Consider the following 16,046-nt stretch of genomic DNA (forward strand, 5'->3'; position numbering starts at 1 on the left):
AATTCAAGTCTATGGGCATATATATTTTTGAATCTTAGACAACTTCATTTATCAACTTTTTCAAGCAAAAGCATTATATCAAAGCTTTATCAGTTCATGCACGCTATCACCATCATACATCTCCAAGCCATTGCTTTCTCAAGTGGAACTCCTAGTCGAGAAGTTACTCACAACTCACCCTTTCCTAGTTGTGGAGTTACTCATAACTCACCTTTCGGATAGGATCGATCGTATTCGTAGCTTCGAGAAAATAAGATATATGAGAAAAAAAGTTCCTAGCTTTTATTGTTCCAGGTCAAAGCACAACGAAAAGGACTAGGAGGAACCACATGACCTCTACTAGTCTAGGAAAGGGAAAAAGAAAAAGAAGTGTGCTCCTACACATCAGCTTTTCAACTATGAAGATCCAAGGCAAATGGCTAGTTTACAGATATGAGATATGCATTCTAGTTATTATGGACACATTAGCCTAAAATCGACACATCTAAGGAGATTGATGTTGGACTTGTTGCATCATTAGCAATTCATGTTTGCAAGGAATGATCATTGACGATCTCTCTCGTAAATAAGCATTCTGAAGGTGAAGATTGGAATCTAAAGAACACAAACATGAAACAAAGGGTAGTAGTGTCAATTTACCAGCATCAGAGACAAAATTCCAAAAAAATAGCCTTGTGGTTGTGGGGGGTTATTTAAATGAAAAAGACAAAACAGGGATAAAAATCAAAAGAAAAGGAAAAACCTGATTTATAACTTCCCGTCTTCAAGGTTCTAAGGCTTTGGGCGCAATCAAATCCTTCAACCAACCATTCTCACAAACAAAAGCAAGCAATAGGAAGAAGAAGCTTCCATGCTTCTCCGAGCTTCCCCTCTTCTTCGCGCCTCCCACCTTCCATTTCCCTCTGGGATTCACATGGCGCTAGCTCTCCATCTTCCTTTATATCCCAACTGTAAAACTTCCACTTCATGGCGATCTTCTTCTTCGCACTTGGTTTCTGTTTGTCAAACGAATGGTTACGACCGTATTTCGGCCAAAATAAATTTTTCACTATTTGTTCGAAATTTCTACGCTTTATCGGGTTCATACAATAAGGTACAGGCGCCTTGTGGAAGGATTTTTTGTGGACAAAGAGAGTATCGAAAGGTGAGGAGACGAGTCCCAAAGCGTAAGATTAAGGAATTAGAGCTCAATGTCAGTATCTGTATTGAAGAGGAGTTGCCGGACGACCCAGAAATTTTGGTATCCCTTTCTTCACTTTCATTTCACACATTTATCCTTTTTTTTTTTTTTCTTTTCTTTTCTTTTTGGTTGTTGGTTGAGAATTAATGAGGGATCAAGAATGTGTGTTTTGGGCAATCCTGTTGCATTTTATGTTGCGACTGTGCATGGTATGTCAAGTATGACTCTATTGTAATGGGCATGTGCTTTCTTCTTGAGGGTTAGAGGTTCAAATTCCCATACCCCTTTAGTTATACTCACAAACAAAATAATATTCATTTCCTCATTAATGCCATATATAAAATCATAAAATGTATATATATATAAAAGAAGTGCATTTATCCTAATATTTGTCTAGGAGTCTATAGGGGAAACTAATTTTCAATAACATTGTTGTCATATGATCTATGAGCATTGGATGTGGTCTTTAAGCTAAGTTACTTAACAATGGTAGCACTAAGCCAAACCGAGCATAGTTCAATTGATGAAGATGTCAAATCCTTTTTATAAATGTTTCGAGTTTGAATGTCCACTTTCCTTTTGTTTAGACTCAAGAAAACGAGCAGCACATTACTACTAGGAGGACTTGCTAGTTGACGCATTCCTTATACTCCTATACTTAATTTTGTATATGCAATAACCTGGTAATCATATTGGAGTTTTCCTTGGGTTTCCTTTGGGTGGAAACCAAGAGCTTTGAGTTTTTGGGATCCTATTTGTGAAAAGATCCGTAAGAGACGGGTGGTGTGGAAGAAAGGGTTCTTTTCAAAAGCTGGTAGACTAACCCTGATTAGGTCTATGCTGAGTGGCATCCCTGTGTATTATACTTCCTTTTTTAGGGCCATAGCTTGGTTTAGAGAATTGAGATGTATGTGAGAGATTTTTGGTGGGATGGGGTGGATGAAGGACCTAGATCTCATCTGGTTAGTTTGGAGGCGGTGGGGCGTCCTGTGAGTCAAGGGATGTTTAGAGATTGGTAAACTAAGAATTTGCAACAGAGTTTTGTTGGCCAAGTGGCTTTGGCGCTTTCCTTTTGAACTTGAAACTTTAGTATCAAATAATTGTGAGTAAGCATGACACCCATCCTTTTGAATGGATGGAGAAAGGGGTTAAAGACACATACCAAAACTCTTGGAAAGATTTTTCTTTTGAGCTCCCGGCTTTCTCTCGTTTCACTTGTTGCATTGTGGGGATGGTAAGGACACGTATTTTTGGGAGGACAATTGGGTGGGAGAAAGGTCCCTTTGTTCTTTGTTTATGTGTCTTTATCACTTATCCTCTTTTAAAAACCACATGATCTCAGATCTTTTGGTCGGCTCTGAGAATTTTGTGTCCTCCTTTGGATACCGTTGCAATTTGCCAATAGGAAAATGACGAAGGTTGCCTCTCTTTCTTTCTTTGAGGAAGGGGAGAAGGGATGTTCATGTCTAGAGTCCTAATTTGAGTCAAGGCTTTACGTGTAAATCCTTGTTCAGTTTATTGTTGGATCCCCCCTCCTCTAGGGTATCTGTTTTCTATGTGGTCTCGAAGATTAAGGTTCCTAAGAAAGTTAGGTTCTTCATTTTGCAAGTCTTACTTGGATTGGTTAACACTGTTGATAGGCTTGTTAAGAGGACTCTGCTTGTTGGGCCTTTTTGTTGTTTTCTTTATCGGAAGGTAGAGGAAGACCTTGATTGTCTTTTTTGGGATTGCCAGTATGTGCATGCTGTGTGGAACTCTTTTCTGCAGGAGTTTGGTTAGCTTTGCTAGCCAAAGGAGTCTTCATGCAACGATCGAGGAGTTCCTCCTCCATCTGCCCTTCTGAGAGAAAGGGTGTTTTTTGTGGCCTGCTGGGGTGTGTGCCGTGATTTGGGGTGTTTGAGGGGAGAAGAATGATTGGGTAACATTTTAATTAGTTGGAATGCCTTTTTATAGACGGGGTGCTTTGGTGGCTGATTTTTTTGTATTCCCTTGTATTCTGTCATTCTTTCTCAATGAAAGTTGTTTCTATAAAAAAATATTGGAGTTATTCTTTTTTTTTTTTAATCTTGAGAAATGAGATAGAGAAAGCAGTTAAGCTATGGATTCTAGTTTAGTGTCATCATCTTCTTCCAACGCTTAAAGCAGAACACAGCTTATCCCACCTCCCTAACACGCAATGCCCCAAATGAATTTAGGATGGCTATAACTTCGTCTGTCACACACGTGATTAAAAAATTTCTAGTTCTTGACTACGGATGCTTGGACGTTAGGATGATATTTGAGAAATTTATGCTTTAACAACTTGAATCTAGGAAACTATTTCAAGAATTAGGAATAGAATGCATTTTCATGTTTTATCTCTTCTGCATTCATGGATGGTTCATTTGTTATTGATTATTCAATGCTTACAGTTATCCTTTTCTTAATGCTTCAGAGTATTGCAGAAATGCTTCGTTTGAATGTTCCTAAGGCTCTGAAGTTTGCTCTCAACAATTTAAAGGATTCAGAATACAAAACTCGATATAGTTCAATAGATGATGTTGGTTTATTTGATAGTGTCGAGTTGTCCGTACTACTTTGTAATGACGATTTTATTCGTAAACTTAACAAAGAATGGAGGGATGAGGATCATGCCACTGATGTCCTGTCCATGTCACAGCATGTCCCGGAATTGAAGCTTCCAATTGTAAGCATTTGAGTAGAAATTAGAATAGAAAAATGTATTTGAGAATGATAAATGGTTGACTGATTTTTGTATCTTCAGCTTATGTTAGGTGATATTGTCATTTCTGTTGAGACTGCTGCAAGGCAGTCGGAGGAAAGGGGGCACACACTCCTTGATGAAATTCGGATACTCCTGGTTCGTTACTTGATTGCCTTTTTTGTTTAAAGAAAAAGCCTAAGAATTTTGCCCCTACATCTTATGTTTGAGAACTAGTATCATTGCTACTACTCACGTAGCATACCTACCTTCAAAGCATACCTGCCTTTATGGGAGTGTAAAATGATGAGGGAAGTTAGTATCCAGGCATGGCGGGTTCATGAGATTTGGTTTCACAATTGAACTTTCTTGCACGACCTATACACAAACATTTCATTCCCAAGCTTCACATTCCAATGCAACCTATATTAATAGGTACAATATCACAATTATTAGCAGATTTCTAAAACTACATCCTCCATTTTTAAGCATTTGAAACTCATTAATGTGTATTCGAAATCTAGGTATCTCATGCTAACCAACACTAGGCTTTCCATAAGTACTGTTTTCCAAGGCAATGGGAATTAGAATGTCAAAGGATCTATTTCCTAGAAATGGAAACTTGAATGATTTACTTGTTTACTTTTTGTTTGATTTAGGAATGCAAAATTATGTGAAAGAAAAGAAAAACAATCGGTACAAAATTATGTCTATAACTGAGTTGAAAGAACAACACCATAGACTAAGTGAAAGGCAACCAAACTGAAGCAACTATCTATTTTCTTCTTTAGCTCAGAAATTTTTACTCCAAAAACTTCAACTAAGCAAAGGAAATTCATTATTGTATGGGGGTTTCTATAGGTGCATGGATTGTTGCATCTGCTGGGATTTGATCATGAGATTAGTGAAGAGGCTGAAGAAGAAATGGAGAAGGAGGAGGAACTACTTTTGAAGAGTTTAGAATGGAGAGGGAAAGGGCTAATTCAGAGTGCAATTGATGCTGAAACCAATTCGAACTCAGCTGCAGTTGTTTCAGATGGTAAATATGTAGTAGTCATTATCGTTCTACTAATGATGGCATCAAAATTCCTTTGTGATTACTATTTTCTGGTAAAAAAATCAAATTGTCATTGAAAGCAATATAAGAATACAGAGCAAACCAAAAAAGCCCCCCAAGAACAGAAAAAAGGCTCCAATCGAAAAGAACAAGACCAATATCAAAATTCCTTTGGACCAATATCTAAGTTCCTTTGTTCATAATAAGCTTTATATGTTCCGTACATTTATTACTGTTCTATTGTAAGACCATGTTCTCTTTCTGTATATTCTTACTATTGACATGTTAAAGACAGGAAAAAAGAAGGCAGTCTTCGATTTTATCGCCCAAGGTTCAGCTACATTTTTTGTGATATGGATGGTAAGAGCCCTCTTGAGGTGTATTTTCCACAACTCGTGCTTTCAACTTGTATTAATTTTATTATTTGTGTAGGTACATTGCTCAATAGTAAAAGTCAAATTACTCCAACAACTGTCAGGGCTCTGAAGGAGGTCTTGTCAAGGGGTGTGAAAGTTGTTATAGCCACTGGAAAGGTAGGGGAGTCTGCTTCATTGTCAGGATATTGACCTTAAGCTTGTTTTCCAACTGGTTTTCCCATTTCTGTAACCCTTCACTGAATATTTGGGTGTTTTTGTATGTACATTTCTTGTAGCTTTCGTCTGCTATTGCTTTATCTTCACAAAAATTTTAAGGAATAATGGTTAGATTTAATACATGGAGTAGGCTCGCCCAGCAGTAATTAGCATTTTGGAGAAGGCAGGTTTAGCTGGAAAAGATGGTGCCGTGTCTGAATTTTCTCCTGGAGTTTTCTTACAGGTTTCAATTTTCACTCTTTCTTTTTCATCCTTCTTCGTGTAACTTTTTAAAGTTGAGGATACAGAGCTCCTTATAAATTATAATCATATGTTTGAAATAACCAATTTACCTGAGGTGCTTTATGTCTTGTAATTGGCAATGTATATGTTATCAAGCTATGGAGGATCTGGATGATATGTTGGGATATTGGCAGTTTTTCCTATCTGGGATTGTTTCTGAGTATGCTTCAGGATTAGTGGGTTTGTAACAAAGGTGGTGGTTCTCTGATTGAGGAGGTTCTCTTGAGTCTTCCCTTGTGGGATAAAGGAAGAGTCCTTATGCTTGTATTATTGTTGTGCACTGGGTTGTAGGCCTTAAGAGGAATAGAAGGGTCTTTAGGAGTATGAAGATATCCACAGTCGTGGTGTGGGATATTGCTAGATTTAATGCCATGTTGTGGGCTTCCCATCCTCCACTTTTTGATGGTGGTGTTTTTTCTATCCCCTTGTAGATTCTTTCATTTTTCTTGATGAAGGCTTGGTTTTTCAACCAATTCAGAGAAGCTTACTAACTTCTTATCGATTTATGTTATACAAACCTCAATTTTATATCCCTGATAAAATATACAAATATGCATTGACGCACTCCTGATAAGAAACCAAGATTTCCTTGATTTTATACCTCTTGCAAACATGACTTCAGATTATTTCGCTTATATCTCTACCTTTCAGTTTATTTTTATTTTCTGTTCAACGTTATTTTATCCATTATATGTTATGTTTCCTTCCTTGGTTTTAGGGACTACTCGTATATGGTAGACAAGGCAAAGAAATTTATAGGCGGAACTTAGACCAAGATGTCTGCAGAGGGGTATGTCTCTTGCTGTTTGCTATATGTACTACTCCGCGGTTTTGAGTGATGATTAAGTAAATTTTTTCTAAGATAAGTCTTGGGGATTAAAGCCGTGCAAGTACAAAAGATTTTTCAGTTGTATCCATCTAACGATGCTTGCCAGAGAAAATGATTCAGCCATCAAATCTTTTTTCTAAGTGTGGTTTGAAATTAAGAACTGTAAGAATCACATAAAATAATGATAATTTATGAACAAGTTTCCAACAAACTTAATAAACTAATGGCTTCTTAACTCAAGAAGCTTGTTACAGATATCTAATTTCCTGTTCTTTGAAATGCAGGCATGCCTTTATTCCTTAGAGAAGAAAGTTCCTCTGATTGCATTTGGTGAAGGTCGTTGCTTAACTCTATTTGATCATCCACTTGCTGATGCATTGCACACTGTATACCATGAGCCCAAGGTAGTTTAACATATTTTTGTCATGGTTCTGAGTCTTGTTATGCAGTAAATGAGCATTCGTGTTGAATGATTTAAGATAGTGTAGACCAAATGGTCCAGAGAGGTTCTGTGAAATGTGTTCAAGCCTTTGCAATTTTATTTCCTCTCCAATTAAAATTAATTTCCACTTGTTGGGTCTTATACCTATATCAAACCATAAGTGAGGACAATTGTTCAATGATATAGTATTAAATTTGCCTTAACCCATCAGCTTAAGCTTTTGGGCAATCGGTGATTTAAGGATTTGTATTTGTAAAGGTGAGTTCACATAGCTAACTACCATGAACGAGAAATGTTAGGCTCGGTTTGGTTTTTGTTTTTGGTCTTTAAAGATTAAGCTCATAAACACCCCTTTTAACTTTCAAATTTTTTGCTTTGTTATATATTACCAATGTTTTAAGAAACCATGCTAAGTTCTGAAAACTAACTACAGTAGTTTCTAAAAACGCAATTTTTTATTATTGTTATTGTTGTGATTATTATTAGTACTTATTTGGTAAAGAATTCAACTCTTAGAAGAAAGATGCAGATTATTGTGAGAAATTGAGATAAAATAGACTTAATTTTCAAAAAAGAAAAACAAAAAACAAATTGATTACCAAATGGGTCCTTAGCCAATTGGATTTAATGTTGAAAAGCTAGACTTTTCAGTTATGAGCATAGTTAGTGATTGTAGACCTAGTCCTTGTTAAACCTGTTTTCATAGGTCAAGAGCTATGATGGCTGTCATTGTGTAATATCTGCCTGAACTGATTTGTTATTATAAAGAGGGCAATGCTTGACCCCTCCCTCCATTTCAAGCTCAATTTAAATATCATTGGAATATTTGCCTTGCAATTGTCCTGTTCATGAGTGTAACTTGATTAAATATTTACAGGCAGAGGTCATGTCTTCGGTTGAGAATCTTTTGGCTGCAGCTGAAATACAGGTAAGCTATCGGCTGACAATGCCTTCCTCTTATTGTAAAGAATTGAGGAATGGTTCAGCATGAAATAATGTTTTCTATCAAAATATTAACACCCGTTACTCGTACAGAAAATTCTTTTCTTGGACACTGCCGAGGGAGTTTCACGCATCCTACGACCATACTGGTCAGAAGCTGCAGGGGAACACGCTTCAGTTGTTCAAGCTGTACCAGATATGCTTGAGATTGTCCCCCGTGGAACCTCAAAAGGTAGTGGAGTAAAAATGCTGCTCGATCATTTGGGAGTTTCTGCTGAGGAGGTAGGCTAAAGTTGTACCCCGAGCTAGGCAATTCGTGCTTATATTTGCTATGATATTACTAAAAGTTTGCTAATCATGTGCTTCACATAAACACATTGTTTAAACTTAAAAGGTTCTAAAACGTTTAACATTTATAAATCGCACAAACACAAATTAACCAAACAAATTGTTATGTATATTTAAGCGTCCTAACCCTATTCTACACCAATTCAAGCTTCATAAACCTATGAAACAGATGAACCCTAAGAGTCTTGAAGTCCAGCCCTATAATATAGGTTTAACCGTTTAGGTGATAGGTCTCTGATTCTATGGTATGACCATTGGTATAGTCAAAGAGTGGTGCTTTATAATAGAGAATCAGGAAAAGGAAATGCAAGTTTTAGACTATTGGATAGTTATGAATCTCTCTTTTAACAAATTAATTTCTACACACCTGCTAAATCCCTACTCATAGCGACATCATCTATCGTTTACTTCAACCAAATAGTGCACTGCTTCGAAGACCTTTTATAGTTTGCCCCCTTTCTATGGGTTTTCTTTGTGCATATCCTTCTATTCTTTCGTTTCTTTTCAATGAAAGTTCAACTTTTTATTGAACGAAGATGAAAAAAGTGGCATGATACAAAACATGTTTTTCGTGCCAGATACTAACTCATGATCCTAAATCGTTCTGGTACACGTTGCTATGTTTAAAATGAGTTCTTACGATGCACGTTTTACAATACTTGATTCAAAGTGCTTTACACCCTAACCTGATTTAATTGTGTAGGTAATGGCTATTGGAGATGGGGAAAACGACATTGAGATGCTCGAGTTGGCATCTCTTGGGATTGCTTTGAGTAATGGATCAGAGAAAACAAAAGCTGTTGCTAACTTAATTGGTCCTAGTAACGACGAAGATGGTGTTGCGGAGGTCATATACCGATATGCATTCTAGAGACAATTGATACTTTAAGAGCTTCTGGTGCAGTCAATTATTTATTGAAAGATGCAAATTTTGACATCAATACATTCTTATTATCTCTCCCTCGATGAAGAAAAAACTAAGAGAGAGAAGATTTTTTGCCATTTCGTAGGAACTATTGAAGTTATCAGCATAGTTTTTTAAAAAAGTTTTAAATATTTATACACAAAATGTCAATGTGTTGAATTATTAATAATCCCACACTTTTTAAAGGTCAATCAAGACTCAAGAGTTGGCTAAATATTATGTTCTCTTGCTTGGAGATTAGTATGTGGAAATTGATTTAGGATTAATTTTTAATTAGTAGTTGAATTTTAGATATCCCTTCTCAAAATCTAGCTCATAACTACCTTAGTGAATCACATGAAATACATTAGGAAAACAAAATTTTCAATTAAAACTCTAAACCATTAATTATATCAATTTAAAATTTAAATTCAAGACTCACAAAACTAGTAATTTTAGACTTATTCACTAAATGAATTTAATGAATCAAATTAAAACTTGTTTTATACTTATTTTTCAATAAAATTTCATTTAAAATTACTAAAACAAAAACAAGAAAATCTATCCATTCATTCTAAATAAATAGAAAAAGAAATATTAGGGCAAGAGAATGAAGATGAATATGTCTCATGTTTAGAGGAACTTGAGGTTTTGGAGGGGAAAAATGAAATTAGAGGAAGAGAAGAACCGACCTCAGCATCGATGAGTAAAGATCAGTTGGTCGATTTTTTTCCAGATCGGTTATGTCGTTTAACAACTAAAAATACTTTTTCTTTTTAAATTCTCAATTTAAAACTATTAAAAATCGGTCTCAACCGATAGACTTTAGTTTAGCTGGTGGACTTAGTTTTTCGATCTATCATACTCATCTCCTAAACCGAACAAAGAGAGAGGTCACCGGAGCTAAGTACATGGCGAAGAAAAAAAGACACACAAGGAAAGAGAAGCACAAATGAAGAAGAAGGGAAAAAACATGTGAAAGGAAGAAAATGAAGGAAGAGGATAATTTTGTAAATTTGAATGATGAGATATAAGCAAAAAGTTAGATTTCTGATATCGTAAAAAGTGAGTCAAAGATCAAATTTCTCGAGGAAAGTGGAGACTCAGTATTTAGGAATTTAGGAGATGTCTCAATGTTGTCGCCAATTCTTGTGATCCACCCTGGCTGTTCTTCACGATTACAACCACCGCAAAACCATCCACCTTCTTCTACGATGTGCCGCCCAGCTTTCAATGCGTCAGCTTTTCGAAATCCAAGCCCAAATCATTGCTTCCCCAATTCCTTCCATCGATCCCAATCTCATTGCCGTCAAGTTCATCGGCGTTTCTTCCTCCCATGGCAACCTCCGCCATTCTGTTCTTATCTTCAATCACTTTCTATCTTCTCCAAATATCTTTGCCTACAATGCTCTTCTCAAAGCCTTTTCTCAACACAATGCTTGGCACACTACGATTTCTTACTTCAATAACCAGTTGGTTTTGCCTAATGCTCCAAACCCAGATGAGTACACCTTCACTTCTGTGCTCAAGGCCTGCGCTGGCCTTGCCCAAGTGCTCGAAGGCCAAAAAGTTCATTGTTTTGTAACCAAATATGGTTGTGAATCAAACTTGTTTGTTAGGAATTCACTTGTGGATTTGTATTTTAAGGTGGGTTGTAATTGTATTGCCCAGAAGCTGTTTGATGAAATGGTTGTGAGAGATGTCGTTTCATGGAACACTTTGATTTCAGGATATTGTTTTAGTGGGATGGTGGACAAAGCTCGGATGGTATTTGATGGGATGATGGAGAAAAACTTGGTTTCCTGGTCGACAATGATCAGTGGGTATGCAAGGACGGGGAATTTAGAAGAAGCACGCCAGCTGTTTGAGAATATGCCAATAAGGAATGTGGTTTCTTGGAACGCGATGATTGCTGGATATGCTCAGAATGAGAAGTATGCAGATGCTATTGAGTTGTTCACGCAAATGCAGCATGAAGGTGGATTAGCGCCGAACGATGTTACGCTTGTTAGCGTGCTCTCAGCTTGTGCACATCTTGGCGCACTTGATCTAGGAAAGTGGATTCATAAGTTTATAAGACGAAACAAGATAGAGGTAGGCCTGTTTTTAGGGAATGCATTGGCAGACATGTATGCAAAGTGTGGATGCATATTGGAGGCTAAGGGAGTGTTTCATGAAATGCAGGAGAGAGATGTAATCTCATGGAGTATAATAATCATGGGGTTGGCCATGTATGGATATGCAAATGAAGCATTCAACTTCTTTGCTGAAATGATTGAAGATGGTTTAGAGCCAAATGACATTTCCTTTATGGGCTTATTAACAGCCTGCACTCATGCTGGATTGGTTGACAAGGGGCTGGAGTATTTTGACATGATGGCTCAAGTCTATGGTATAACTCCTAAGATCGAGCATTATGGGTGTGTCATTGATCTTCTTAGCCGTGCAGGGCGTCTCGATCAAGCAGAGTCATTGATTAACTCCATGCCTATGCAACCTAATGTAATAGTTTGGGGTGCACTGCTTGGTGGTTGTCGGATATACAAAGATGCAGTACGAGGAGAACGCGTTGTTTGGCGTATACTTGAACTAGACTCCAACCATTCTGGAAGTCTTGTTTATCTAGCTAATGTTTATGCTTCCATGGGCAGGCTGGACGATGCAGCTAATTGTAGGTTGCGAATGCGAGACAACAAGTCGATGAAGACACCGGGGTGCAGTTGGATTGAGATCAACAACTCAGTATATGAATTTTTCATGGGGGATTCGACTCATCCTCAATCTCTAAGAATATATTCAATGATTAGAGAATTGAATTGGAAGATGAAAGTGGCAGGATATAAACCAAAGACGGATCTTGTGATTCATAATATAGATGAAGAAGAGAAGGAGGATGCACTTTCTACTCATAGCGAGAAGCTCGCCCTTGCATTTGGGCTTATCCATACAAGTGAAGGAACTACAATCAGAATAGTTAAAAACTTGAGAGTTTGCAACGACTGTCACGATGCCATAAAAATAATCTCGAAGATCGTTGAACGAGAGATTGTAGTGCGAGATAGGAGTCGTTTTCATCATTTTAAAGATGGGAAATGTTCTTGTAATGATTACTGGTAGTGTGGAGCTCCAGTTAAAGAGTGTAATCACTGTATTGCTACATTGATGTCCTCTTCAATTCATTCTCAAAGTAGGAGAAGAGAAAAGAAAGCAAAAAACTTTTATTAGTTCACTTTTTTTTACCCCCTTCGTAACATGAACTAATTCTATGGGACAACTCTTCATACTCTACAATATTTAGATGTCAAGAAATATTAAGAAAATCCATAAAATATACTGCACTTCAACGTGAACTAAAATCGTTTCTCCCATGCAAGACTTGGAAACGGGGCTTCCCCTTTTATCCCTTTCTTTCTCTTCAAGAAAAATACAATAGTAGATGAAAAAAAGCTCATCTAATTGTGTTCAAAGAACACAGCGATTGTAGGTTGTTTGTCCATAACAATGTTAATATTATGTTGAAGAGCAAAGAAAATTGAATGGATATATTATCGAATCGAATATCGATTAGTAATTGGTTACAATCCTCTCACAGAAAGCAGTTTAGATGACACTGACACGCTACAAAGTAATGGAGATCATTTTTGAAGCTTTGTACCAAAAGATATATTATTATTCAACGCAGGTCAACTCTTATATACACCAGAGGGCTCTGCATTTTGGACAATCCAAGGGTGTTCGAGAACTTTGTGTAGCGGCAACCGTTGAGAACAATCCTTGACAAGCATCTACACCGAAACGAATAAAAGCAAAAACGTTTGTTCACTAGATATGACACAAAGATATCGAGTATATTGAATCGGTTATATGCAAGGATTAACACAACAATACCTGACTGATAAGATCCTTTGCAGTTGAAGATATTATTGGTCTTTGAGGAAACTTCAAATCTACTTGCACAATTCTGCACGAACGGTGTTCCATTTAAAATATATCAAACAATGAAGAGATGAAATTTTAAGAGATCATATTGCGAAGGTTCAATTGAATCTACCTCCTGTATGTGTCTGAGTGTTCCTTGGCCTCAAATGGAGGTACTCCATAGAGAAACTCATAGCATAATACACCAAGGCTCCAGATATCCACACTTGCATCGTGTTCCACACTCTCCACTGTCAAAAGTAAACATAATTTGGAATTACTAATTCTCTTTTAGCTTCCATTTTAAAATTTTACTCGCTCTACTGATAGAAAACAATTGTATGTCCGGTTTCAATATACATACCCATTTCTGGAGGCAGATAATCCAGTGTTCCACACATAGTCCGCCTACGATTGAACGTGTGCACTGACCATCCAAAGTCAGCTATCTTAAGTTCACCCTGTGACAGGAAAGCCTCATTTACTTGGTCCCAAAGAGAGAATCTAACGTCAAGGACTGAGAATCTGAGATTTAATGAAGCCAGTATATACCTGGGCACCAATTAGAAGATTTTCTGGTTTGATGTCTCTGTGGATTACATGTTTTCCATGACAGTATATGAGTGCCCGAGCCAATGACGCGACGTACTGTCAGAAATTTAAAACGTCACTATAGAATGTAATCTCAATATTAACATCACAAAATTACTTGCTATTTGAAAGAGGTTGACCTCCCCAATGGAAAAGGACATATCCAAATGTAATATCAATACACAATCTTGAGATTGGAAACCTACTTTACTCAAAATTAAAAGAAAAACCTCTATTTAGATGGAACCAAAACCAGGGCATAGAGGGGGGAACTTACAGTAGCAGCACGTCTCTCACTGAAGTATTTGCACTTCTGTAGTTCCTTGTAAAGCTCACCTCTGGGTGCATATTCCAATACCAAATAAATCCGTTTCTGCAACAACAACAACAACATTTAAGAAGAGGAAGATCAGTGGCTGTGTGCTTCAGTTTACATTTTTAATTACTTGATTTATTTCAGAAACTTCCAGGGAAAATATAAAATACTTGATCGTAGAAATATCCATAAAGGCGCAGAATGTTGGAGTGTCTAAGATGACTCTGTATTTCAACTTCCCGACGAAGCTGGTGTTCAACCTGCGACTGTTGTAACTGGCTCTTGAATAGAACTTTTAGAGCCACAATGTGATTACTCTGTTTGAGATACGGAAATCAAGTAAACACTATTAAATTATGAGAAGTAAAAGAATGGTGCAACCGAAATAAAATTCTGTAACACTAGCAACCAAGACAAATGGTCTTCTCAGGATAATAAATTTCGAAGCCAATAAGATTTTACAAACTTATTTAGAGTCTGATTTGCTGATGGAACATGACTTTCAGGTGAACATTACAGGTTAGGAACCAGAAAACAGAAGAACAAGACCAAAATACTTGCTGAAAAGTTGAAAGCTACTTTTTAAAAACCCTAAAATGCTAGAGAACAATTTTATAATCTTCTCAGATCTAAAAATAAGAATACAAAACGGATAAAACAATAATTATTCTGAATCTTAATATCTTTCGATTCCAAGTTTTTAACAGGAGAAATAAAGTTAAGAGAGTAAAACGAACCTTCTTCTCTCTAGCCAGATAGACATGACCAAACTTCCCTCTTCCGAGAGGCTTCCCGATATCAAAGTCATTAAGCGTCCATCTTCTCTTTTCGACAGCAGAGGCCTCCGTAGTGGTAATCTATAAAAAAAAATTTAAAAAAAAACATTAAAAAACAGTCAACTAACCAAAATTAATTTGAAACCCTAATTATTCAATTTACAAGCTCAAAAGATTAAAAATCAACGGTCCGTGTTTGTAAAAAAAAAAAAAAAACCGACGAATTCCATCAAAACGAAACTAAAACCCAGAAGACATCCTAAATATTCCATTTCTACCACGATATCAAAGAGACTACAAGAATTTAGAAGCGAAGGTGTAATCGTGTTTAGAAGGACATCAGAAACCTCAAAATTCATCGTAAAATCTAAAAGAATTGTAGTAAAGAAGAGAGAAAGAGCAACGAATTGAAGGATTCAACCCTAATCTTGGAACAAACGAACGTGAAACCACAAAAACCACAATCGGAAACCATGCTATAACACATTTCCATCGATTTACCTTCTCCTGGGGCTGGTTCTCCGCAGCAATCGCCATGTGAGAGAGAAGAAAAGAGAGGAGAAGAGAGAAGAAGAAGCAGAGGGAATGGCGAGAAGAGACGACAGAAAGAGAGACGGGGAAGACGAGGGATTATGCGAATTGGGGGTGTAAGAAAAAGGTATTGAACCCCAGCAACGGTCGAATTCTAATTTGCTGACACGTGGCACATGCCGCTCAGTTAAAAAATTTCAAAAAAATTTAGAAATTAATGTGTTGTACAAACATAACTATATAAAGTCGTCTGTAGTGTCCCCACCCGAAGATACTCTCTATGTAACGGTCCAAATTTTAGGATAAAAAAAGTTAGGTCACATCACATGTCTACATTGCATTTCTTGAATTATTTTAGTTGGTGCAAATAAATAAGTAGATATATATACATATATATATATATACACCTTACGTATGATTATAATTGGTAGCAATTTTAAATATAATAATTAAGTATACAGCTATATATTTTTTAAAATTGCAAACAAATAAATATTATATCATTGTTAGATTCTTGATTTATCGATGATAACTTAAACAATGTTGCTATATTTTCAATTTTTTAAAATATTACTCTATATGCTAATACTAATTGCTATTTTCTCGTATATAATATATAATATTGGTGAATTAACG

At 36.6% G+C, this 16,046-nt stretch overlaps 3 protein-coding genes across 4 annotated transcripts; 2 read left to right on the forward strand and 1 right to left on the reverse strand.

Moving 5' to 3' along the window:
• The first annotated feature begins 767 nt into the window (after positions 1 to 767).
• Positions 768 to 9,513, forward strand: LOC103503611 (endoribonuclease YBEY, chloroplastic). Its single transcript, XM_008467858.3, has 12 exons — positions 768 to 1,240; positions 3,615 to 3,866; positions 3,945 to 4,040; positions 4,743 to 4,920; positions 5,230 to 5,298; positions 5,371 to 5,471; positions 5,662 to 5,754; positions 6,532 to 6,603; positions 6,927 to 7,046; positions 7,962 to 8,012; positions 8,120 to 8,308; positions 9,078 to 9,513. The coding sequence occupies exons 1-12, from the start codon at positions 851 to 853 to the stop codon at positions 9,243 to 9,245; spliced, it is 1,779 nt and encodes a 592-aa protein (XP_008466080.2). The 5' UTR covers positions 768 to 850; the 3' UTR covers positions 9,246 to 9,513.
• Positions 9,514 to 10,348: 835 nt separating this feature from the next.
• On the forward strand, positions 10,349 to 12,507 carry LOC103503614 (pentatricopeptide repeat-containing protein At5g48910-like). 2 transcript variants are annotated; one of them, XM_051083544.1, is made up of 2 exons: positions 10,349 to 10,925; positions 11,008 to 12,507. In XM_051083544.1, exon 2 carries the CDS (start codon positions 11,025 to 11,027, stop codon positions 12,393 to 12,395), a length of 1,371 nt encoding a protein of 456 aa, XP_050939501.1. In that variant the 5' UTR covers positions 10,349 to 10,925; positions 11,008 to 11,024; the 3' UTR covers positions 12,396 to 12,507. The 2 variants fall into 2 exon arrangements, with proteins under 2 accessions (XP_050939501.1, XP_016903603.2); XM_017048114.2 differs by having other exon boundaries at positions 10,350 to 12,507.
• Positions 12,508 to 12,788: 281 nt separating this feature from the next.
• On the reverse strand, positions 12,789 to 15,544 carry LOC103503613 (serine/threonine-protein kinase Aurora-1). Its single transcript, XM_008467859.3, has 9 exons — positions 15,381 to 15,544; positions 14,841 to 14,960; positions 14,274 to 14,420; positions 14,065 to 14,160; positions 13,749 to 13,844; positions 13,561 to 13,657; positions 13,330 to 13,447; positions 13,167 to 13,239; positions 12,789 to 13,063 (listed from the first exon to the last, which is right to left on the reverse strand). Exons 1-9 carry the CDS (start codon positions 15,414 to 15,416, stop codon positions 12,962 to 12,964), a joined length of 885 nt encoding a protein of 294 aa, XP_008466081.1. The 5' UTR covers positions 15,417 to 15,544; the 3' UTR covers positions 12,789 to 12,961.
• Positions 15,545 to 16,046: the final 502 nt, after the last annotated feature.

The sequence above is a fragment of the Cucumis melo genome, chromosome 4 (assembly GCF_025177605.1).
Source record: "Cucumis melo cultivar AY chromosome 4, USDA_Cmelo_AY_1.0, whole genome shotgun sequence".
In the NCBI taxonomy this organism is placed as follows: Eukaryota; Viridiplantae; Streptophyta; class Magnoliopsida; order Cucurbitales; family Cucurbitaceae; genus Cucumis; species Cucumis melo.